Source organism: Adiantum capillus-veneris, chromosome 10 (assembly GCF_014529385.1).
Source record: "Adiantum capillus-veneris isolate H3 chromosome 10, ASM1452938v2, whole genome shotgun sequence".
Classification (NCBI taxonomy): domain Eukaryota; kingdom Viridiplantae; phylum Streptophyta; class Polypodiopsida; order Polypodiales; family Pteridaceae; genus Adiantum; species Adiantum capillus-veneris.
In genome coordinates, this window is record NC_140940.1 from 5228959 (window position 1) to 5253628 (window position 24670).

The following is a 24670-nucleotide window of genomic DNA, read 5'->3' on the forward strand; positions in this document are numbered from 1 at the left end:
GTTTGCAATGTAACACGGTAGAGTTAGACCATAACTAGTTACGCTTGCAGAAACGAGCTGAGTAAGGTAGTTGAAGCTGGACATACTGCTCAACTAGCCACTAGGTCTTGTTACACACAAAGCTGCTATGATTGCTACGCGGGGAAGGCACAGAGGCTTTACTGCAAAAGAAGGTCGATTCCAATATGCCGATGAGGCAAACAGTGACATTGTCGACCTTCTACTGCAGGAATGAATAGGGAGGAGCTTGGCCTACAGAATCTATGATATTGAAGAATGCTCTCGCCATGTCGACGAGGCAAGCTTTTCTAATTCATGGCTCTTTACTTTCATGTGAACAAGCATAAGGTGTCAGTACAACAGCTACCTAGGCGTTGCCACTTCCAACACCATAGATGGGTGTTGCCACTGTTAGCACCATAGATCAAAGAATGAGTAGAAGGTAGAAGGGTCCGATGGTTCCATTAAAGCTCTGCGCGAACAAGTACTTTTAACTTTTGTCTCTATTGCTTTCTCTTATATATGACTTCATATGTGAGTAGAAGCTGCTAATTAACCTCCTAATAAGTTGCTTAAGCGTATGATAAATGCGAGCTATTTTGGAGCACATAAGAAAAGCATGGAAAGAGAAGGGCAATCTGTAGACCTACATGCAGCAATGCTTGTTTGCTTCCTGTAGTACTAGCTACAAATAAGTCACAGTCTCGTGTAGCAATTACTACTGTGAGTATATGTGTGCAAAAATTTTAACGTGCTACGATGATGGCTTTGGTTGAAAGGAGGAGTGTCAAAAGATGCTACTAGCTTCATAGCCTTCTCTCTCTCTCTCTCTCTCTCTCTCTCTCTCTCTCTCTCTCTCTTACAATGGCTAGAGACAAACCTGTAGACAAATTTCGAAGCTGACTACTCGTGGAACCTACGAACTGCTGTGGAAATTTTAACGTGCTGCGATGATGGCTTTGGTTGAAAGGAGTGTCAAAAGATGCTACTAGCTTCATAGCCTTCTCTCTCTCTCTCTCTCTCTCTCTCTCTCTCTCTCTCATACAATGGCTAGAGACAAACCTGTAGGAAGCTGATTACTCCTGGAACTTGCGAATTGCTTGTGGAGACGATCGAATTGCTCCTGCGAACTGCATAGTTCTGGAACCTGCGAACTGCTTATGGAGAAGATCGAATTGCTCTTGGGAGCAACGAAGTAAAGATAGCTTACTTCTGGGAGGGTGCGAACTGCTTGTGGAGAAGATCGAATTGCTCGTGAGAGCAACGCACACTGCTGTTTTAATTTTATTCACTTGGTAGCTTCTGACGGCGTAGTTTTCTGTAGAGCTTTTCTATGCCGTTTTTTTAAGAGTATCTCAACGTTGCTAGTGTGTGTGTGTGTGTGTGTGTGTGTGTGTGTGTGTGAGAGAGAGAGAGAGAGAGAGAGAGAGAGAGATTAAAACGCATGTGGGAATGAATATGACGCAAGCCGGGTGAGTGCGGAGCTGCAATGCACGGAGACCAATGTGCAGGTAACGGAGACAAAGGAGCAGAGTGGGCCGTTTTTTTTAGAGCTTTTGCACTGTTTTTTTTTGGGCTGTTGACGGCGCTGGAACCACGTGGGCTGCGTAGTTTTTTTTAGAGCGTTCTTTACCTCTTTTTTTTTGGGCTGTTGACGGCTGGCCACGTGGGTGAATGACAGGGGAGGGATCCAAAAATCGCCACTACGCTAACGAAGTAAATATTGGAAACGATTGAAATATTCACATAACCATTCTGCCGTACATGGTGATTTTCTTATTAACTAAACTGGTCTTATCAAGGGGAAAACTAGATTTAAATCAGATAAAAGAAATCGATAAAAACTACTTCAGGGTGCTTCAGATAGCATTGAAATGGGCCTAGTAGGAGATGATTGAAGAACAATGCTTGCGCAAACCAAAGTTCAAAATACACCTAATGGATTAATCACTACAGGGATTTGAGCGGGTCAATACAAGTGGCTTGAGGGCCTTGTCTCTCCGGTCCCAACCATGTTGACAGAGGCGGTTAAAATACACAAAAGAATGAGATCTCCGATCCCTGATCAGGGGTATGATCTCTTTCTGTACAGACTGTGGCCTTTTTGGTTGTTGAAAGAGAGTATGAACTCAGCACTTAGATTATTAGGGGCTGCAGACTGGTCAGCATTTTACTCAACGAGTGCCTTGCAACTATGATCCACCAGAAAAGCAGTTTACCATGGTGGCTACCTAGTCTGCAACATGAAAACCCCCTTAGTTTACAACATCTTCATGTCACAACGCTTCGCTTCATGCTAAAAAGTGATTCCTTCAAACCCATAATTTACCTTGTCCAACAGGCTTCTGATACCCTCCCCTTCTAGCCTGTCTCTCCCTGTAATTGCCGTTTGAGTTTTTTCAAGGCCGAACAAACCTCAGGATTCAGATTATGTTCTAGCAACTTTCCCTTTGTTGAGTAACACCTGCAATGAACCCCTGCAGTTCAGCACATGTATACACAGCAATGAAGTAAAGACTAGCTTGACAGTGAAAGTTACATACGTCATTTCGCGGACAATCTCGTCGCGCTCTTTCTTAGCATCCTTGATCTTCAAAACCCAAGAGATGGAATCAATTTGTAGGTTCCGTTATTCGTCTTTTACATGAGAAATGGATAATCAGAAACAAAAGCGTTCCTTCAACCTAAGAACATTACTAAGCATGAGTATTCAGACAACAAAAAAAATACGGTTGTAATAACGGCAAGATGTTGCTTGATTGAATCTATTAAAGTCAAGGCTTGACCTTACCGCAGCCACTAGGAATTTGCAGCTCCATACAAATGCACCCTGCATCATGCAAGAATTCATCAGAAACTTTGATTCTTGAACCAAATGAACGAGGATTAGGCAACGCCTCCCCACTAGGGAAAACTTAAGAGATTTTCCGTTTATTTTCCCCCCGGGCCCTTCTCCACCTCATCCACTCCCAAACCAATACAAAAAGAGTCGAATGCCAGGCACAAACCGAGGCATGGGCACACTGCTGCTGGAGGTGGTCAGAAGTTACTACCCAGATTTTTGGGCAGCCGTCTTTTCTAAGCAACCCCACCTGGTCAACAAGCGAACACTACTTCTCAACCACAAAATCAGTGTGCATTCCTCTATGAAGGTAGTGTATTTAGCATCTCTGTGCCACTTGTAACAAAACTTGTAATTAAAAACACCAAACAGAAGAGTAGTAAGCCCAGATTAAACTACAGAAACTTCATTAGGTAAAAAAGGGCTACAAGAAAACAGGTGCCTCTTTATGAAACGACACCACCAAAAATTCGCTTAGATTGACAAATAACTAACCTCCCTCTCAATCCAGGTGTCAGCAGTCACACTAGCTGAAAAGACCATATCAACTCTGCAACAAAACAACCTTGTGTTCATCTGGCGATACATTAGAAGCTAAAAATTTACAATCCAGAGACCTAGTTACCAAAAACCTCAACAATTCAATTTTCAGTTTCAGTAACCATTAGAAAAAAAACAGTCAGAAAATTGGTGTTGTCATTAACGTTGTCGACTTTGGATTGCTTTAGCCATTTACAGCTTTACACTTGTTTTCCAATCCTCTTAGATGCGAGATACATTCCATTGTGTGTAGTGTTATGTCATGTGCACATGGCTCTATGTGCCACGAAGACATGCTACTTTCAAAGCCAAGGTTTGTCTATAGATCCTAGGGGATTTCGTTCGGTGATTTTGTGAGCCATTCACAGGACCTGCACGCCTAGGCAAGTCCATTAGATTAGATTTCCGTATTTTGGAACCCTCTTCAATAAATAGTTTGTACACGTGTTTGAAGGGTGATTTTACACTTCTTGGGTATCCCTCAACGCCAGCATGTAACTTAGGTTCAGCGGAACAAGTTGGTTCAGTCCCCTAGTCAAATGCATCACTGGTTGGTTAGTGAGATACGGCAGAGATAGCGTTTGAAGCTCACAAGTGCACATTTGCACTTACTAGGTGGTGATTGACATACTGAACAGTAACTCTCTCTCTCTCTCTCTCTCTCTCTCTCTCTCTCTCTCTCAGGTTAGAGATTGAGATCGGGAGACATACTGGTGTTCCCAGGGAGGAGCGAGTCTGCAGAGCCTGCACAGAGGAGGTGGAGAGTGAGGAGCACTTTGTATGTAGATGCAGAGCATACACTGAGATCAGAGGCAGGTATGAGGCCTTATTCAGAGGACAGCCCACTCTCCGAGAGATCATGGACTCTCGAGATCAGAGACAGCTCGGACGTTTCTTACTAGAGATACAGAGCCATCGGGACACACTACTACAGCCACACACAGCTACACAGACAGAGGGGAGACAGTCGCAGCTCACAGACTTCTTTCAGAGGATTGCCGCCCCTCCCTCACCAGACACTCAGAGGGGAGTGACACTCCCACAGGCGGAGGTGAGCCGAGCTAGACGACGACCACGAGTCACAGGCTACAGGGGCGCGAGCTCCCACCACCGACAGATCGAGGAGATCCGAGCCCGGGAGCGCCGTGCCACTGAGGAGCGAGTGGCTCAGATGAGGGCCGACCCGACAGCTTTCATCCGGGTAGCCTTGGCACCAGACCCGCCCATGTACCACATCTTACATCCCCCCATTAGTACAGGATGGAGCTAGATAGCTTGATGCATTCTCATGATTGTACTACCTTGAGCATATAGACATGCATATACCCCCTAGAGATAGAGCTCCATCCCTCCTCAGATACTCCACTACCTACATTCAGTTCAGTTTTGTATCAGTTTTGTTTCATTTGTCTTTCCGATAGACGGATGACATACATACCATGTACATTTGATTTGTCTCATAGGCCGATTTCGGCCTGACATAGACGTTAAAAATCTTTCTTTCTTTCTTTCTTTCTCTCTCTCTCTTTCTTGTTTTTACAGTAGCAACCTTGTAAATCCAAATTTTCAGCACCCCTCTTTAAGTTTCAAGTTCTCTCTCATCATGGACATGACCATGAAGTGGACTACTACTATTTGGAAAGGATGGGCTGATTTTGTACAAATTGGAAGGCTCTACTTATGTTCGTATTTTCTTTTTATGCATGTGCACTCATGTACATCTTGCATAGTCTATAGTAGTACGGGCCACTTACAGTGGTATCAGAGCTTTTGCTTGATCCTCACCCATACTCATTTAATGCTTATAGACATTTGCTTGAGTGCACAATTGTCGAGTATAATTCTTGTTACTAATGGAGCAAGAAAGTGTTATTTTGCAAGCTGTTCAGAATCTTCAAGAGGAGAATCAGTAGATCCGGGGGCACCTTTTCAAAATAAAGAAAGGCGCAAAGAGAAACGAGGCAAATATGGAAAAAGCTCCATCAACAAAACGAATCAAATGGGAAAAGCTCTTCAAAAGAAAATGAGGCGAAGCACGACCATCATAATCAAAGAACATCACGAGGCTCTCCCATCTCTAACAAGCATGGTGGGTCAAACAGAATAGTGGGGAGATGCTTGACAGCATGAGCCAGGGATTGATCTGCCTTATCCCCAAGGAGGGAGGCTCCTTGGATGAGATTCGACAATGGCGACCTATCACCATTCTCAAATCAGCCTACAAAATCTTAGCAAAGGTTCTGAGTTTGAAAACCGTTACTTGAGAGCATTATACATGAGACACAAATGGGTTTTGTCAAGGAGCGTAGCATCCTTGACAACATTTTCACCTTTTGGAAGGCGACTGCCCTCGCACGTCTTCGAGGAGAGGATCTTGTGATACTCCTTCTGTCACAAACTGTTGACGTGTCAAGCCACTAAAGAACGGAGCTAGCTTGTAGATCTCGGCCGAGGGGCCTAAACCCTAAGAGAAAGAAGCAAAAGCAGCAAAAGAAGTTCCCACCAACTTCTGGGACCCCTTTCCATGGGGCCCTTGTCTCTAGGATTACAATCGAGTCAGCACACACACACACACACACAATTCTTGCGTAAAAACTCGATGACATGGAAGCAATACGGACGCTCGCGATTTGCGCTAATGACGTGGCAGCCTCTACGGGCTTCCCCGAATTGCACATGTTGACGTGGCACTTGTACGGATTTCCGAATTTTACACTACAGCTTTTGGGTTGGATGCTTTTGGACTTGGGGCCATTGCGCTCTTGGGGGTGGAACTCCACCACTCCGCGTCTCATGTGTCGTGCATCTCTTTCAGTTCAATCATTATTTGAAGTGCTTAAGGTTTTTCGGTATGTTCTTTTCCGTTGGCACGTGGTGCCCTCCCGTTACACCACATCAATTTTGAGAAGGCGTACGACAGAGTTGACCGGGGCTTCCTTGAGGGCACTATGCGTTGGATGGGGTTTTCAGATGCATGGATTAGGGAAGTGTCAACTCTCTATAGACGTGCGCACAACCAGGTGTTGTTGGCAGGGGCAAAAGGGGAACGCTTCATGCTCATACGCTCAGTTCAACAGGGCAGCCCTCTTGCCCCTTCTTGTTCCACTTCTATGTTGAGGCAATGAGCGTGTTTTCGACCTCACAAGAGGTTAGCTTGTGTGGACTGCAGCAGCCTATTCGGGGAGAGAAGCTTCAGGACGCTGAGATTGCTCATGACTCAAGCATGTTTTTGGAGGATCGGGAGGCCAACTTGCACAGTTGTGAGCAATCTCTTGAGGTGTTCTGTTGTGCATCGAGAGCATTGATCAATTGACGAACGACAGTCGCTTTTTGGGTTGGTAGTGCTCCCGTGCACGATTGGTCGTCTGGAGAGGGCTTTAGGTGGATTCCTCCAGGGACACCAACACGTTACTTGGGTTGTCAGGTTGGTTTGAATCTGTCACCAGAGCAGCAGATTGATGCTCTCCTCCTTTCCATCAGGAGGAAACTGCTCCATTGGAGCTCATCACGGCTTTCTCTTACTAGCAAGGTTGTGGTGGCCAACCAGGTGTGTTGTTGGCTACTGTGTGGTACATCACATCTTGCTGGATTTTCTTGAGTTCTTGCATCAACCAGCTGAAGCGGCTGATCAAGAACTTTTTATGGTCATGATGAGACACACAATCGGCTTGCGCCAAGGTCTCAAGGCAGGTCATTACTTTACCTTGCTCTCAGAGAGGGTTTGGAATCATTGACCCAGCACAGCAGAGTAGAGCCCTCCTTGGGAAGCTTGTGGTCAGAGGACTTCTTTTGGGGGAGGAGCCCTAGGAGGAGTTGTTGCTACACCAGATTTGAGCCCAGGTCCCGTAGACAGAGACTCAAGGCCCTCCACCCGTTGGATCTTCTCGGAGATGCACAAAATAGGCCTTAGCCAGAGATGCGAGGATCGCTTTGTTGCGAGCCTGCTTCGGTCTTGGGAGCAGCTGCGGGTGGCCTTCAGCAGCACCAACCCACATGCATTGAGGAGCGGTTGAGGAAGCCACTTGTTTAAAACCCTATGGTCACCACACAACCACGCCCCATGGTTGGTAGCAGACCTCATGTCTCTAGGGGCCACATGGCAGAGGGTCCATCCCATACCTTTGAAGATTGGCTGCAATTTACAGTACTCTCTAAGGAGATTCGGGACATTCAATTGTGCAACATGAGGGGGGGCACAGAGCAGTTGTCAGGATATTATAGAGGCTATACCTGCAGAGTGGCACACCCCTTTGGAGCCTGCAGCTCCCTACTGGATGGGGGCCTCCACGCGACTGGAGGCCCTCATTTCAGTCAGGGCTTCCTCAAGTCACGGGTTCTTGTAGTCTTCAAGGTACATAGGCAGGGCCACCTTCAAAGAGTCACTACCGAGGCACCAGAGGTAGCCGAGTGCTGCTTTCAAAGGATCAAAGTTGTGGGCATCAGAGGGAGGTAACTTGTGTCATCAACCCCGACCCGTCAGATCTTCGTTCAAGACACTGGCAGCTTTGGGCTTGGGAAAGCCACCCTTTGGTGCGAGTGCAATGGAACCCGCAGGAGTGGTTTTGGCAGGATCCCTTTACTCCACCGATCACCGAGGACCCCTTTCTTCCAATACACAGCTCGGCTGGGTTGCAGCATACTGACAGAGAGTCGTCCTGCTGTAGAGCTTCACTGGCAGGAGGAGGATCTCACGTCCAAGTTCTTGGCAGGACTTTGGGAGCGCTTGTGGGACAACAGGCAGCCGAGGCAAGTCACCATATTCCAATGGCTAGTTGCACATCGAGCTACTACAGTCGGGAGTTGGTTGGTGCACACGGGAAGCTCGGTAGTATGTGTCGCCTGTGACCACCCACTTGAGACACAGCGGCACTGTCAGTGGGACTGTCCCATGGCGCAGCAGGTTTGGCTTCAGATTCTTCGGCTGATGCCTGCACTTTCTACATCCAGCCAGTACACTTGGGGTGCGGTCCACACTCAAGGGCCCAGCACTTTGTTTCGAGATGGCTTCAGTCAGCAGGATGATCGTGATATAGGAGGGCCGGCCCACACTCAAGCCAGCCACTGAGTTAGTCCCTCAGGTGTGGAGCAGAGATAGAGAGTGGTGTTGGGAGCTCATCTGCAGCTCAGCTTCAAAGGCAAACGTTCTACCAACCTAATCAATACCACAAACTAGAGGAAGTATCAAACCACCTATATTATGCATCGAACCTCGTCAAATGAATTAACAAACCAGCCGAGGCAAATCAACTCTCTATTGGGAGAGAAGAAGAACAGCACAAGAAGAAATCTCCAGCCATCCCTGGCAACAATCAACAAGGCCATGGGGATCAAAGACCCACCGTGCTTGCAAGCAGAACAGCAGAAAATACAAAAAAAGACCAGGATGTAGAAGAGTCAACCCTCCTGAAAGGCTCAACCAGACCAGGCCACCCGAAAACAGGAAAAATCAACAGAAAGAAATTAAAGAAAAAACAGAGACAAAAACCCAGACACACGCCCGCTTACCATGTGGGTATATGTTTTTTTTGCAATCGAGGAGGGCTTGACTCTTTGTACTACATAACCAAGTGACAGGCCTATAGGCATCAGTGAATAAACGGACCGATAGCGAAAAAACCCTTGAAAATATAATAATTACAACAAACCATAGGGGAACAACCATGAGTGATACAGAGTCACAAAAGGTGGGTGATACATCAAACGCTAGGGACAAAGGAGGTCACGACAACCATAGCAGAGAGCTGAAGCATAAACAAGCCACCCAAACTTTGACGAGGCCAAAAAATCCACTAAAGAATCTCCAATATCAGACTCTGGATCTCCAAGGCCCACAACGCACCCCAGTAGAATAGCATCACCACTGCACATTTACTGTGCAACAAACTCCAGGAGAGAGATAGCCTCAAGAGGGCTATGACGCTCTTCAATATGCAAAAGAACAAGCCAAAGACGAGGCTTAACCCACCCATGCCCACAACTCCCTCCAAAACCGCCCACCAGCATATCCAGCCACCAGGACCCCAGCAAACAGGAGAGAGAAACGAAAACACCACGCAGTAGATAGGCAGAGCATACAGGTTCTTATTAAAACTAATAGGCAAAAATTCTTCTTAAGCTGCAAAGTTGATTCCAACTCCACAGTACAAATGGTGATCTACATCAGTTGAACATCAAAAAAGTTTAATGAATCCAAAGACAACCAGAATTTGATTGGCGATGCGGATCATGAGACAAACAAGCTTGCATCTTCTAATATATGACTGACAGTAATATCTTCTTGTACTTACCCTAGATATGATTCTTTATGATCAGGTAAGCCAGAATCTGCAGCATCAAAAACCACGACTGCTTTTGTTCCTGCAAGAAAAACAATGACCCTTTAAAACATGAGACAAAAGAGAAGAACAATCTCTGCAGCATATTATGGGGCCCCCTTGAGACCAGCAAGTTGGAGAGAGCATAGGAGCCTGTGAAGCAGCACCTCTGTTGTCCTTTAGACCCACTAGCTTTTAGTCTCCTCTACTACCAAAAATGTTCCGTCCCTCTTTCCCGTTGCTGAAGCCTCAAAACTTTCACAGGACATATGTTTCTTTCCAGATTTAGATCTCTGTGTACTAGCAGTCAACCTTGAGTCTTTTGGTGCAAGATGTCTGTTGCCTTTTACGCTCACTCAATCTTTCAGACTTTATTATCCAGTCCCCCTTTCCCCTCACTAGAACTTGCACAACCTTTGGATGTAAACTTTCTTTACACAAGTTGTCACGTGACACATCCAACCCTATGTGTCCGTGGACAAGCTACAGCATGATCAGGGTTCAGTCAGTCCAGTCAGTCTAGATTAGAAGTGATCTGGCACCTTTTGTGAGTCTATTCGTAGACCGTGCATGCCCAATCACTTAGTGCAGATGCATATCCTCTTGTTGCACACAGCATGATCATAAGCATTCCCATCAGAATCAATCAAGGGAATTTTCCAGTGTATTTAGCCTATTTTACCTATTTTTGGTATTTTTCACTTATTAATTTAAGTGACTTTCCAACAGAAGTAGGTAGGGCAATTTTGCTAAGAAAATATATAAGCAAACCCAAGTTAGCACTAAATGGCAGAAGAGGCAGCAGGAGCTCCACGCTCAACAGGCAACTCCTCAGCAGAACCCCCTCAACAGGAGACTTAGCGTTTTCAGCCAAGGACAGCCTGGCGTTTTCTCCATTGTAGCTCAGCCCCAGCGTTTTGCATGGCAGATCGACCCGGCAATAGTTAGACATAGCAGATCAGCCTAGCGTTTTTGCATTTGCAGAATCCCGGTGACAGAAGGACCAAAATTCAGCCCTAGCGTTTTTGGTTGCAGATCAACCCCGGTGTTTTACACCCTTACCGCGACGGAAAGTCAAGGAACATCAGCGTTTTCAGTTTTCAGCAATTACTACCCATAGATCAAGTCCTGAACCTCGCAGATCTCACCTTCCCGCAGCAGTTCCTCGCCGCACGGTCAGTTTCCGCGAGGTTTACAGTTTCAGCCCAGAAAACGCAGATTTCAGCATCTGCGTTTTCAGCGCGTTGTCGTCGCATCGTCATCATCGATATCGTCACCGACATAGAGTCAAAATTCAGCAGATAGAAGGTTCGCAGATGTTAGGTGCAGCGGAATGAATGTTGTATTTTCTCAAGATTAGTGATCTTTATTGCTCAAGGTTCCTTTTAGTTCTTTAGGGAAAGAGAGAGCTTTCCGTTTTGTAGAGTGTTGTGGTCACGAACAAAGTGGGTGGATATTGTGCGTGCAAGTGAATGAGACTGAGAGAACGAGAGAGAAGAGATACGACACCGAGAGGTTGTAAAACCCTCCTCCGAAGGCCCCACTCTCGTCGGCGAGAGTGATCTATTCTTTGATTGCACAAAGGTGTACAATGCGTATGCAATGGACTATGCAACTTGGTCTACGCCGATGACGACGACGGTGACGACGACGACGACGACGATGACAATGACGACGAGGACGATGACGACGACGACGATGGCTGAAATCTGAGATCTTCTAGTCGCTGAATTTCGGGACTGTTTCGGTGGCTGAAAATGACTGTTTTGGCTGCGTTTTCTTGGCTGAAAAATGAGGTTTCTTAGGGCTGAAAACTGATGGTCTTTATGGGCTGAATCTGCTACACTTTAGGTGAATGACGCCGGTCTTAATTTGCTGCTGAAATCCAAAAACGCAAGGGGCTGAAATTGGTCCTTCTGTCGCCGGGGTTCTGCAAATGCAAAAACGCTAGGCTCATCTGCTGTGTCGTGATGACGCCGGGGCTGATCTGTTGTGCACAAATCGCCAAGGCTGATCTGATGCAAAAACGCTAGGTCTTCTGTGGAGAAAACGCTAGAGTAGTCGCGGGGGTTGGTCTTGCTGAGAAGTTGCCTGTTGAGCAAGGTGCTCCTGCTGCCTCTTCTGCTGTGGAGTGCTAACTTGGATTTGCTTATATATTAACTTAGCAAAATTGCCCTGCCTACTTTTGTTGGAAAGTCACTTAAAAATAATAAGTGAAAATAACCAATAAATAGGAAAATAGGCTAAATGCACTGGAAAATTCCCCTAACTGATGCTAATGGATTCTGATGGGAATTCCGATGATCATGCTGTGTGCAACCGGAGGATATGCATCTATGCTAAGTGACTGGGCATGCACGGTCTACGAATAGACTCACAAAAGTGCCAGATCACTACTAATCTAGACTTGACTGAACTGACTAAACCCTGCTTTGATGTAGCTTGTCCACGGACACATAGGGTTGGGATGTGTCACGTGACATCCCCTCCTTTTCAAAGTGAGGTACTGGTACCGAACTGTATGGCGTCAAGGGAGATCGCCAACAGCATTTGGAATCCTGGAAGGGACTCTTCGCCGGCCCACTCTGGTGTGTGGGTCGTGCGGTACTTGAACTTCATAAAGGTCTGCAACGCTTGCTTCTTTGGGCCGCGCCGAAAGCGACTCAAAGTCTTCTGAATCTCCTTCCTTGCTTCAACTTCGTCTAGAGTCCTGCTTCTTTCGTCTTCAAGAATCTCCATGGCTGAAAATTCTTGAAACCATCTCCAACACAAAACACATACCCATTCCATGTAAAGTGAAGGAAAAAAATCTTGTCTTCTCTAAAGACTGTGCATGCAATGCAGATGAACAAATAGACGGAGTGACAACCCGTTCATCAAGCACATGCAAACAATGAGGTCGAATCTTTTCTGTTTGATCGAAATCAATCAGCTGTGGCAAATCACAATGGAAATGCCCATGCTTGGTGCTCATACTATCAGGTGCTCTTTCCGAAATTGTATCATGCCAGAGAAGAGACATGGAATGCGACTTCCTTACATATAAACTTTTCAGCTTTTCATGAACAATCCGCATACATTCGTGCTCATCCATGAGAGAAACGTGCTCAACATAGAGTATGCCATGCCTAGGAAAAGGGATCACATAACGATGTTGACTAAAATACAGGAAACCTTCACGAATGAAACACTCGAACAATGCGTGCGTATCAATCATGCGAACACATAATACTTCGTATGAGGGCTCTTTGGACCAAGGCTCGAGAGCCAAGATCGCTTCTTCTTGAATGATCGAATTGTCTTGTGGGGGTTCTTTGGAGCTTGACTGGAAAGCCAAGATCGGATCTTCGTGATTGATCGGATCTTCAACGAGGTTAGTTTCGCTAGGAAAAGCATCCACTCACACATCATCCTTGTGAACAATCACATCATCTTCATGCAAATCATCATGCTTGTGAGAAATCACATCTTGATCATGCAAATCATCATGCTTGTCATTGTCATCCAAATCATTGGCATCCAAATCATCATGCTTATCATTGTGCTTCAAATCATCATGGAAGTCATTGTCAATCAAATCATCATCATGCTTCACACAATCATGCAAATCCTGTGTATCATGCTTTGGAGAAGAAGAGACTGAGAGAGTCTCCTTTTCTCGATTCTGTTGCATCTGTGCCTGAGCTTGAGAAAAGAGTCGCAATAACTCTTGCATTTGTGCTTTGTTCTCGCGATAAAATTCTGCTTCTATGGCTGCCCTTCGTTCTTGGTACTTACGCTCCATGGTTGCCATATCTTCTTCGTAGGCTTTTCTTTCTGCTTCTCATTCTTGGTCCAACTCCTCCATAGGAGTTAGTGCAATCTTTGTCGTAGATGGGGAAGGGTCGGAAAAACCTCCTGGTGAGGAAAATTCTTCTTCGCCTCTCTCATGCTCATCACCTCCAAGCGAAGTATCCATTCCGCTTCGAGTGATGACCATTCTGCAATCGTGGGTTCTTGTGGGTTCTTGGGTTCTTGGGTTCCCAAGTCCACGAGGAACTTGGGTTCTTGGGGGTCGTGGGTTCTTAAGTTCACGAGGAACTTGGGTTCTTGGGGATCTTGAGGTTCTTGAGGTTTTCTTTCGCTTGCAAATCGCGTTGGAGAAGGATCTTCTCTTCACCCGAGTTCTACCCTTTCCTGCGGGCGCACCCCTTGGCGGCCTTGCGCTCACACCAAGGTTGCTTTTTCCCACCTCACGTCGATTGGCCGGCCACTAAGTGCATGGTCCGCTCTCAATGAGTGAAAAGAGACACAAGGGGAGGTTGGACAAGCCCTTCTTTCTTGGGATTCCTGTCACTCTTCAACAAAACACGATTAGGAATCGCCACGCCCAAGTAAACTTGGGTTCGTGCGATCACAACAAGCAAAAAAAATTCTTGTGGTTCTTCCCTTGAGTAATGCAGAACACTTCCAAAGCTCTCATACCAATGTTAGGTGCAGCGGAATGAATGTTGTATTTTCTCAAGATTAGTGATCTTTATTGCTCAAGGTTTCTTTTAGTTCTTTAGGAAAAGAGAGAGCTTTCCGTCTTGTAGAGTGTTGTGGTCACGAACAAAGTGGATGGATATTGTGCGTGCAAGTGAATGAGACTGAGAGAACGAGAGAGAAGAGATACGACACCGAGAGGTTGTAAAACCCTCCTCCGAAGGCCCCACTCTCGTCAGCGAGAGTGGTCTATCCTTTGATTGCACAAAGGTGTACAATGCGTATGCAATGGACTATGCAACTTGGTCTATGCCGATGACGACGACGGTGACAATGACGACGACGACGATGACAATGACGACGAGGACGATGGCTGAAATCTGAGATCTTCTAGTCGCTGAATTTCGGGACTGTTTCGGTGGCTGAAAATGACTGTTTTGGCTGCGTTTTCTTGGCTGAAAAATGAGGTTTCTTAGGGCTGAAAACTGATGGTCTTTACGGGCTGAATCTGCTACACTTTAGGTGAATGACGCCGGTCTTAATTTGCTGCTGAAATCCAAAAACGCCAGGGGCTGAAATTGGTCCTTCTGTCGCCGGGGTTCTGCAAATGCAAAAACGCTAGGCTAATCTGCTGTGTCGTGATGACGCCGGGGCTGATCTGCTGTGCACAAATCGCCAAGGCTGATCTGATGCAAAAACGCTAGGTCTTCAGTGGAGAAAACGCTAGAGTAGTCGCGGGGGTTGGTCTTGCTGAGAAGTTGCCTGTTGAGCAAGGTGCTCCTGCTGCCTCTTCTGCTGTGGAGTGCTAACTTGGGTTTGCTTATATATTAACTTAGCAAAATTGCCCTACCTACTTTTGTTGGAAAGTCACTTAAAAATAATAAGTGAAAATAACCAATAAATAGGAAAATAGGCTAAATGCACTGGAAAATTCCCCTAACTGATGCTAATGGATTCTGATGGGAATTCCGATGATCATGCTGTGTGCAACCGGAGGATATGCATCTATGCTAAGTGACTGGGCATGCATGGTCTATGAATAAACTCACAAAAGTGCCAGATCACTGCTAATCTAGACTTGACTGAACTGACTGAACCCTGCTGTGATGTAGCTTGTCCACGGACACATAGGGTTGGGATGTGTCACGTGACAGCAGATTTCAGCCCATAGCGTTTTTGGACAGCAGTAGAAAGATTGCAGATTTCAGCCCTTAGGTCGACTTCGTCATCACCGTCGTCATCGTCGACATAGCCTATACTTGCATCAGTCTCATGCATTCCATTTGTACTAGATTGTGCAATCATAAGTAGACCACTCTCGCCGACGAGAGTGGGGCCTTCGGAGGAGGGTTTTACAACGTCTCTGGTGTCGTATCTCTCTTCTCTCTCTATCTCTCAGTTTCATACACTCGTATGCACAGTGTCCATTCACTTTGTTTGTGATCATAGCATTCTCTCATTAAGAACGGAAGGCTCTACCTTCCATAAGAACAAAAGGAACCTTGAGCACAGTTCGGAGCACTCATCTTGAGCAAAGCACAAACATTCATTCCGCTGCACCTTACACAAATAATCTCTACTACTTTATACTTTCAATTAATTGGTGTAAAAAATCAATTTAGTAAGCTTAGGAAGTGATCTGGCACTGTTGTGAGTCTATTCGCAGACCGTGCATGTCTAGACACGAGTAGATGCATATCCTCTGGTTGCACACAACATGATCATCAGATTTCAATCAGATTCCATTAGGAGCATTTTCAAGTGCAGAAAACCTATTTTCCCTATTTTAGCCAATTTTCACTTACTATTTTTAAGTGACTTTTGTTGGGAACTAGGTAGGGCAAATTCAATAGCCAAGTATATAAGAAAACCTAGCGCTAGCGTGTTCGACAGTGCACCTTCTCAGCAAAACTCCCCCGCCAGGAGACATAGTTTTTTCAGCCAGCAGACCCCAGCAAGGCCTAGCGTGTTTCACCAAGATCAGCCCCCTGGCGTTTTTGCATTGAAGATCAGCCGGCGACAGCAAGACCACACCAGAAACCTAGAGTTTTTGCAACAAGACTCCAGTTCAGCCCAATGTTTTTGGATCAGCACAATCTCCTAGCGTTTTGCAGTTCCATCGCGACAAGACCATATATAGCATCAGTGTTTTCAATTTTCAGCAGTCTGACATCACAGTAAAAGTCCCGAACCTCGCAGAACTCAGCTTCCCACAGCAGATCCTCGCCACACGATCAGATCCAGCGTAGTTTGCAGATTCAGCCCGGAAAACGCAGATTTCAGCATCTGCGTTTTCAGCACGTCTTCGTCGCATCGTCGTCATCCCCGCCGTCACTAACATAGAGTCAGAATTCAGCAAATAAAGATTTGCAAATTTCAGCCATTAGCGTTTTCAGATTTCAGCCCGTCTCGTTGCCCGTCCTCGCCGCCGTCGACATTGTCAACAAGTCCAAGCATTGTAGAGAGTTGTGCAATCAATAGTAGACCGCTCTCGCCATAGAGAGTAAGGCCTTTGGAGGAGGGTTTTTGACAACATTTTGGTGTCGTATTCTTCTCTCTCTATCTCTCAGTCTCATGCACCTTCATTCACACTGTTCACCACTTTGTTTGTGATCATTTGCACTCTCTCACTAAAGGAACAGAAGGCTCTCCCTTCCGTAAGTAAAAGGAACCTTGAGCACAGTTCGGAGCACTCATCTTGAGCAAAGTTCAACATTCACTTCCGCTGCACCTTACATCAAGCTGTCCAAAGCTGTCCATGGCTGTAATTGCAGGTTTTTGACCCAATTTTGCCAACATAACGGTGCAAATATCCCTGTAGGTCAAAAGTACACGTCAAGGACACTTTCCCATTGCGGTATGGAAACTTTCCAATGAGCTACAGGTCAACTTCAGCATGCTGTAATTTTTTGTTTTGCCACGGCTAGGTGCCTACTGCCCTGTACACACATCACAAGGCCTTTCTGAGGCTCCCCTGGCGATTCCCTGTAGTTTAGGTGCAAAACCCTCTACCTATAGAAAAACACAGCAGGCTGTAATTCTTTGTTTTGGACCGTTTAGAGCAGAGCGAGCACGCCTACGCGTGTCTCAGGTGCTCCCGCACGCAATGGGACAGTTCCCCTGTAAATCAGACAAGTTTTCACGCGAGAAAACTCTCCGTTTTCGCATTCCTTCACGATGGAACTATGCGTACCTGAAGGGGATTAGCAATTATGTAACAGACTTGGACACTCCAAGTCAAGAGTCAACCGCGACAGCACCAAATAACCACTTCAAAACAAGTCACAGATCACAATAGATTTCACTAGCCCGGCGGAGTTCCATGCCTAGAGATATTGGCCCCAAAGACTGGCGCCCCTTTCGGTGTTTCTTTTTGTATTAATCGATCATCAAAGTACAAGAGAGCGGTAAGGGTTTCACTCTCAAACTCTGCGTCCAGATGCTCTGAGAAGTGAAGCCCTCACCACTTATTTAAAGATACAAGGGATGCCCAAAAGCTTTTAAAATAAAAAGCATCAGTTCTCTCTCTCTCTTAGAGAGTCTTTTCTCTTTTTTTATAAAAAAAAGCAAAATTCGCGTCGCTCATCATTTTTCAAAAAAAAAAAATTCAATCTCCGCGATTTCCGGAAATTAGGGTTTGCAGGAATTTTAGGGTTTCTGGCAGAAATTAGGGTTTTTGTTGTCCGCCACGTCATCACTTTGTGACATACCCCCCTCTTGAAAGCATTGCGATTACGCCTGCAAAACCGACAAAAGCCATAAACCGTCTTAGCAGACACTGACTGTTAGTACCTACGTACTAGGAACACACATCTAGCACATGTACAAAAACGACAGTCACATCACAGGACATCACCAGACATCACAGGACATCACATGACATTCAACATTCATTCGGATCTTAGACCATGATTTATCGGCAATGTAGCTAGCAATCACATCTAGGTCCAATCGGGACCTCATCGATGTCCGATTGATTAACCCCTATTGCAACCATGTCTATTCGAGATCAATCAGACCAAAATGCTACAGTCATTTCGTCTATCAGTTCCTGCACTCACAAGAAGTCAAGAACAAATCAGTATCATTATCAGGAATTCCATTTCATAAAGTCATCCAACAGAATACTGTCAGCTCTCAGTATCCCTGAAGCTCAAAGAGACATCAGTGACTTTAGTATCAAAATCAAGGCATCTGTTGACAAGGGAGCGGAGTGACTCCCCTCTTGTGCATCCCACTGCACCAGATCTCCGGCCAAGCTGAATTCTGCGTTCCGTTTGGAGTAGACTATGCTAGACCAAAACATCGAGGTAAAGTTTCACAATCCGAGGAGTATCTGCTAGGTCCTCCTCCTCCATCCACTTCGCATCAAATGCAGGAAATTTCTTGAACTAAACCAAGAACCGCCTTCGGACTTTACCTTTCTTCGTATCGTTATGTGCCAAAATCTGTTCAGGAACAAGGATCTCCTCGTTTTCTTCCACTTCGGGTTGCTCATCAGGCTCCCCATCATCAGGCACATCACCCTTAACAGGTTTCAAGAGACTCACATGCAATGCATTGTGAATCCTCCAATTATCTGGCAGTTTCAATCGGAAGGAGACATCATGTATCTTGTCAGTGATCTGGAAAGGTCCGTAGTATCGCATACTAAGCTTTGGAAAAAGCCTCTCCTTTCCCTTTTTCTTTCGTAGGCGTGCCTTCTCAAAAGTAAGAGCACCCAATCATCCTCCTTCAGTTTCAAGTCGCGACAATGGCGATCCGCCACCTTTTTCTGTCGTTCTTGAGACTCCTGCAAAGTCTCGCGAACCTTGGCAAAAGCCGTATCTAAATCTCGCGAATATTCATCCGCTTTAAATATCTAATCTTTCGTGCTCAGGAAGGATGGAACCTTCGCAGCACTTTCAACAATCTCACATGGCGTCTTCCCTGTCGAAGAGTGTATCGTGTTATTGTAGGCAAATTCCACCAAAGGTAAGTTCTTTTCCCATTGAGTCTTCTGATCCGAGATACAAGACGTCAATAAATCTAAAATCACTGAATTGGCAATCTCAAATTGCCCGTCAGTTTGCAAGTGGAACGATGACGAGAACTGCAACTGCGTGCCAATGTTCTCCCAAATTGCCTTCCAAAACAAACTCATAAATCTGGGGTCTCTGTCGGAGACAATCGTCTCAGACGTGCCATGTAATCGGAAAATCATCGTGATCATTCTTTGTTCTCGGGAGATCAAAAAATGAAATCCATTTCAATATTTTCCCAGGGGCGGGTGGGTATGGGTAAAAGGGTGTAACAATCTCTACGTCTTATGCCTGTCAAACTTGACCTTCTGGCATACTGCGCACAACTCTTCCACGTCCTTTTTGAGTCACGGCCAAAAGAAGTATCTCTCTACCCCTTTCATGGTGGTAGCAATGCCGCGGTGACCCGTAAAAGGTGGACAGTGGCATTCAGTCATAACCTTATCCCTCAACGGCTGTGTAACGCACAACATAGTCTTTCTCATCAAGTAGCCTTCCCGAAGGGAGTATCCCGCTATTGTCTCTCCATCCCGTATCCGTGAAAATATCTGCAAAATCTGTATTTGTGGCATACTGATCGACCATATCCTCGAAGCTCCTATGATGTATCGCGGAAATAGCCAGAACCAACGGTTTCCGAGACAAAGCATCTGCCACCACATTCTTTTGTCCCTGCACATGGACAATCTGGAAGTGGAACTGTGACAAGATGTTCGCCCACCGCATCTGCTTTTCCGAAAGCTCCTTCTGTGACAAGAAGTAGCGCAAACTCTGATGGTCTGTAAAGACAGTAAAATCCGCTCCGAGTAGGTAATGCCGCCACTGAGTAAGAGCATGGATAACCGCCAAAAGATCTTTCTCATAAATCTGTGCTGTCATCTCCGGCCTAGAGAACAATCGGCTCTCATAAGCTATGACATGGCCTTCTTGCATCAAGACCGCACCCAGACTACGACCACAAGCATCACAATATACTTCAAATGACTTCTGCAAGTCCGGCAAAGTCAAAATAGGTCCCATAGTCAATTTCTCTTTCAATGTCCGAAAGGCAGTCACCTCTGTGGGTCCCCACGAAATTGGTACTCCTTTCTGTGTCAAGGTATGCAAAGGGGAAGCAACCTCTGGAAACTTTCGTATGAACCGCCTGTAGTACGAACACAGTCCCAAGAAGCTTCTAACTTCATGGACATTCCTCAAATCGGGCCAATCACGGATAGTCTCTATCTTGGCCGGGTCCATTTGCACTCCTGCTGCTGACACAATGTGTCCCAAAAAGTGTATCTCTGGTAGGAAAAATTCACTTTTCTTTGCATTAATCACTAACGTGTGATCTCGTAATGCCTGAAAGACTTGGAGCAGATGATCTCTGTGTTTTGCCTCATTCTTGGAGAAAACAATGATGTCGTCAAAGAAAGTGCCAACAAATAGCTTGTACTCTCTAAAAATCCTGTCCATCATCCGGATAAATGTCGCAGGAGCATTGGTTAAGCCAAAAGGCATCACCAAAAACTCAAATAACCCAAAAGTCGTCCGAAAAGCTGTCTTGTAGACATCTCCTGGCGCTATCCTGATCTGATGATATCCACTCTTCAAGTCAATCCTGCTAAAGCACGAGGATCCCTGTAACCTGTCAAGTATATCATCGATCCTAGGAATCGGAAATCTGTTCTTGATGGTGATTTTGTTGAGAGCGCTATAATCGATGCACATTCTCCAAGATCCGTCTTTCTTCAAAACCAACAACACTGGAGAGCAATACGGTGAAGTACTATGCTGGACAAGACCCTTTTCCAAGAGGTCTTTCACTGGGTTCATAATCTTTTCATTCTGTACGCGGCTCACACGGTAAGGTGGCCGATTCGGTGGCGTGCTTCCAGGTATCAGATCAATGGTTTGATCTTCAGGCCCTCTGAAAAGCAATCGGCATGAGTATGGAGAAAAATCTTGGCGTTCTTTTGATCAGGTCAAAACATATTCAACCTTTATCCAGCGTTCAGTTCTCTCCCAAAAGAATGAGTAAGAAACTGAAGTTCATCAAGTACAATCTCTAAGCCCTTCATTTATCAAAGTCGCTTGCTCGGCTCAGAAGTCAACCACGGCGTAGTTCTTGTGGTACCAAGGGATCCTGAGTAGAACGTCACTCGCGTGCCTTGAACACCCCTATCATTGCAAACAAAGTTTGCCAATGTTCAGTGTATTGGCAACATCCCATCCGGGTGCCAGTAGAACTACCTCCGCCTGTGGCGTCAGTCTGTCGGGCGTAATTCCAAATCGAGCCGCCAATTCCAAGTGAAAAGAAGTTGGCCTTGGCTCCTTCAAAAGAGCTTCCAGATCCTTCACTTTGCCCCAAAAGCGGCAAAGTTTGTACTTTCATTCATTAGATTCAGAGCAGGTCCCACGCCATGTGGTACCAGTTCTGCTTTTCTATCTGCCTTTTCTGCCACATTCCTGAGCTGCTCTTGAACTCTCAGGCCTGTCGTCGTCTTTATCATTCTGTTCTTTCTGTGCCTTATTAGGGCACTTCGCGGAGATATGTCCCTGTTCCCCGCATCCAAAGCACTTGCCCTCTCTGATGAAGCGAGCTCTCTCCTCAGGAGTAAGCTTGGGTCGTGCATCCTTTTTCTCTGGGTTGCTCTTTTTTCTTTCTACTTTCATTCCCCGAAGTCTGTTCAGCTCGTTGTGTCATGGCCTTATCTGTGGGGTAGGTCAAACTACCAGAGTGAATGGCAAAGCCCCGCTTCGCATGACTCATCAACTCCTGAATAGAAGCTGACTTCTGTTCCAAGCAGTGATCTCGGATCTGTATAGGTTGACCCAAGGTAAACCGCTCAATCTGTTCTCTGAATGAGATGATCTTGAATGAAGAGACGGGTAGAAAAGAGCTCCAGAATCTTTCACAGTAAGTATTTATTGTATCGCTCTTCGTCATCCGAAGATGGTTCCAAGCAACTCGTATATCTCGTTCATATTCTTGTGTCAACCAAGAAGGAATAAAAAGCTTCTTAAATTTCAGCCATTTAACTGGCGCAATCTTGTTTAAAAGAAGCGTGGACCACCAAGCACGAGGATTCCCCTTAAGGTAAGAGGTAGCTCTCCGAATCTTGGAGTGCTTTGAATAGCGTCCTCCAACGAAAGCGATGTCAAACTGCTGTATAAAAGACAAAGCCTTCGAAGCATCTGAGTATCCTGGAAAAAGTATCAAACTTGATCGAGTGGCCACCTTCCTTAAACTCTCGGACTTTCTTGCTTTTATCTTCGAGAAAGTCACACTCGTTAGCTTTGTAAAAAAAAATTCTTCATTTTCGCATAAAAGTTTCCGTCATCGGAATCTGAGCTGTCTGTAGACGAGTCCTCAGTAGAACTGTCAGTCTCTAGGCGAGATGTAGCCTTCTTTGCCTTTTTCTTGCCCTTTCCGAAGCTTTGTTTCTTGCTTCACTTTTTATCTTTTCTCTCTTCTTCGCTCGAATCTGAGGAGCTAGAAGAACTATCAGAAGAAGAAGAAGAAGAAGAACTAAATACTCCTTCAAATCGAACACGCTTCTTCTGTTTCTTTGCCTTGTCAAAAGTCGACTAACGACCCAAATAACCAAGAAAGTCAGTGCTTTTCTTTTGCTTTTTGCCGTGCTTTTTGGCTTTCTTTTGCGCGTCAAAACGCTGAGCAATCCGTGCATCAATCACGTTCTCTAGTTCCTTCTCCGTATATTTTCTTGGAGGCAGAAGGTTTCTTGAGAGCGGGTTTCGCGAGTGGTGTTGTGGTTCTCTGCCACTCCATTCTATACCTCTTCCAAAGAGGTCTGGTTCATATATTTTGCCATCTTTGGGAAATTGAGCATCATCTTTGTTGCATCGTGTCACCAGCGTGTGACTACTATCTATCCTTTTTGTTGATTTCTTTCTTATTATCTATTTACTTTCACTTTTTGGAAACACCCCTCGGGAAATCTAACTGCCCTGCATTGCATAGCTAGTGTGGAACTGTCCAGAGGGAGTCCAGGCCTGAGGGCAAGAGAGCACTAAGGTTGGACAAGGACTATGGTTAGCCAAGTGGGGTCATTGACTAGCCAAAGTGGAATCCTTTGCTACAGAGGCTACATTTCAGTTCTGGATGTGGCCACAGTGTACAAAGAGGGTCGGATGACCTAGAAAGATACAATGGCAGCATCTCCTAAAATTTAGGGAACTGCTATTTTGGGACCTGAAAATGTGTTGACGTCATTATCTCCGGAATGACAAGGGGAACATTTTCTTACTCTGCCGTGAAGTCAACCGGGCAACCGGTTGGGATATTTTTAGACGGCAACCCCGAAACGGGAAAATGCTTATAAATGTGCCAAGTGGCACCTTTTGGTGCACTTGCCTCATGCAACATGAAGTGGCGCTGAATTTTAAGCTGGGAGAGGCTCATTTGCAGCTTTTGTCACAGGTTAAGAGCTATGGAGAGCTTGCTTTCCCTCTTATGCACAGTGAGGTGCCAGGAGTGATGCCCTGCACGCTACGCACTGCCCTCTCTCTCCCCTTTGGCAGTATGTTATGCCCCTCTAGTGGGCTCTTCATTTGACCAATGTACAGTTGTGTGGGTTCATGCGCGATTGCCGAGGCAAGAGCCTCTTGCACAGGTACTGGATTAGCTAGCGGCTAATCCCCCCACAGGTACAAGTGAATTCGGAAAGGTTTCACGCCAGAAATCTCGTCCGATTCAAAGGGCAAGTAGCCCTACAGGTGCGGGAGCTCGAGGACTTGCTAAGGATGCGACCGGCACGCGAAACGGAGCCCGAAACAGTGAATTACAGCCTGCTGTGTATTTTTGCAGGTTTAGGGTTTTGGCCCTAAACGGACCCTAATACCCCCAAGAGGTTCGGGGACGCAAGGGGACCGCTGTACAGGTGATCTGGCGCATTTTCAGGGCTGAAAACAGAGAATTCAGCGTGCTGCAGATCCTCGCCAGGTTTTGCAAAGTGCCCGTATGCGTCGGGAAAGTCAGTCAATGCGTGGGAATACTGACTGTGAAGGGTTCTAGTACAGTTATGCTACCGAAATCGGGCTGGAACAGTGGAAATTCAGCCGAGTTTGTGCGGGGCAGCTTGTAGGGAACCACAGCGTTTATTCCCTCTTTTGAACAATAAAGAAATACCGAAAGGGGCGCCTAAGTTAGGGGCCAATCTGGTGTCGGTCTTCTCATACAGGTGCATTCTAGCATTTGTATCCCATTCCCCTCTCTTGTGTCACTATAGCGCAGGTAAAATAGACGACTAATAACGGGTGAAAGCTAAATCAAGGTTTAAAGTAAAGTCTACCGCCCTTTTTGGATTGAACAGGCCGGTTACATGGTTCCATCGACGGGACTAAATCACTTTTTCCCATAGAAGTGAGCCTTGGTCAGTTTTGGGCTTGAAGACACAGGGGATCATAGACCAGACACAGGGAATTGCAATTATGGCTGACAGACCAGATGATGTGACTGAAGAGGTTTCCTCTTCACAGGGTCAACA

At 45.9% G+C, this 24670-nt stretch overlaps 1 protein-coding gene across 6 annotated transcripts in view; it reads right to left on the bottom strand.

Annotated features, from left to right (window-relative positions):
* Nucleotides 1–1848: 1848 nt before the first annotated feature.
* LOC147448390 (yacP-like NYN domain protein) overlaps nucleotides 1849–24670 on the bottom strand; it is a 40633-nt gene continuing 17811 nt past the window's right edge. For 2 of the 6 annotated variants that reach the window (XM_086521019.1, XM_086521020.1), the window contains exons 5-11: nucleotides 9670–9739; nucleotides 3338–3392; nucleotides 3009–3092; nucleotides 2792–2830; nucleotides 2544–2590; nucleotides 2330–2464; nucleotides 1849–2236 (exon numbers count right to left, since the gene is read on the bottom strand). In XM_086521019.1, coding sequence (XP_086377145.1) covers nucleotides 2362–2464; nucleotides 2544–2590; nucleotides 2792–2830; nucleotides 3009–3092; nucleotides 3338–3392; nucleotides 9670–9739 — 398 coding nt within the window. In that variant the 3' untranslated portion in view covers nucleotides 1849–2236; nucleotides 2330–2361. Of the gene's footprint in view, nucleotides 2237–2329; nucleotides 2465–2543; nucleotides 2685–2791; nucleotides 2831–3008; nucleotides 3093–3337; nucleotides 3393–9669; nucleotides 9740–24670 lie in introns of those variants that run through there. The other 4 variants (XM_086521021.1, XM_086521022.1, XR_015189346.1 and 1 more) reach the window with 3 other exon arrangements.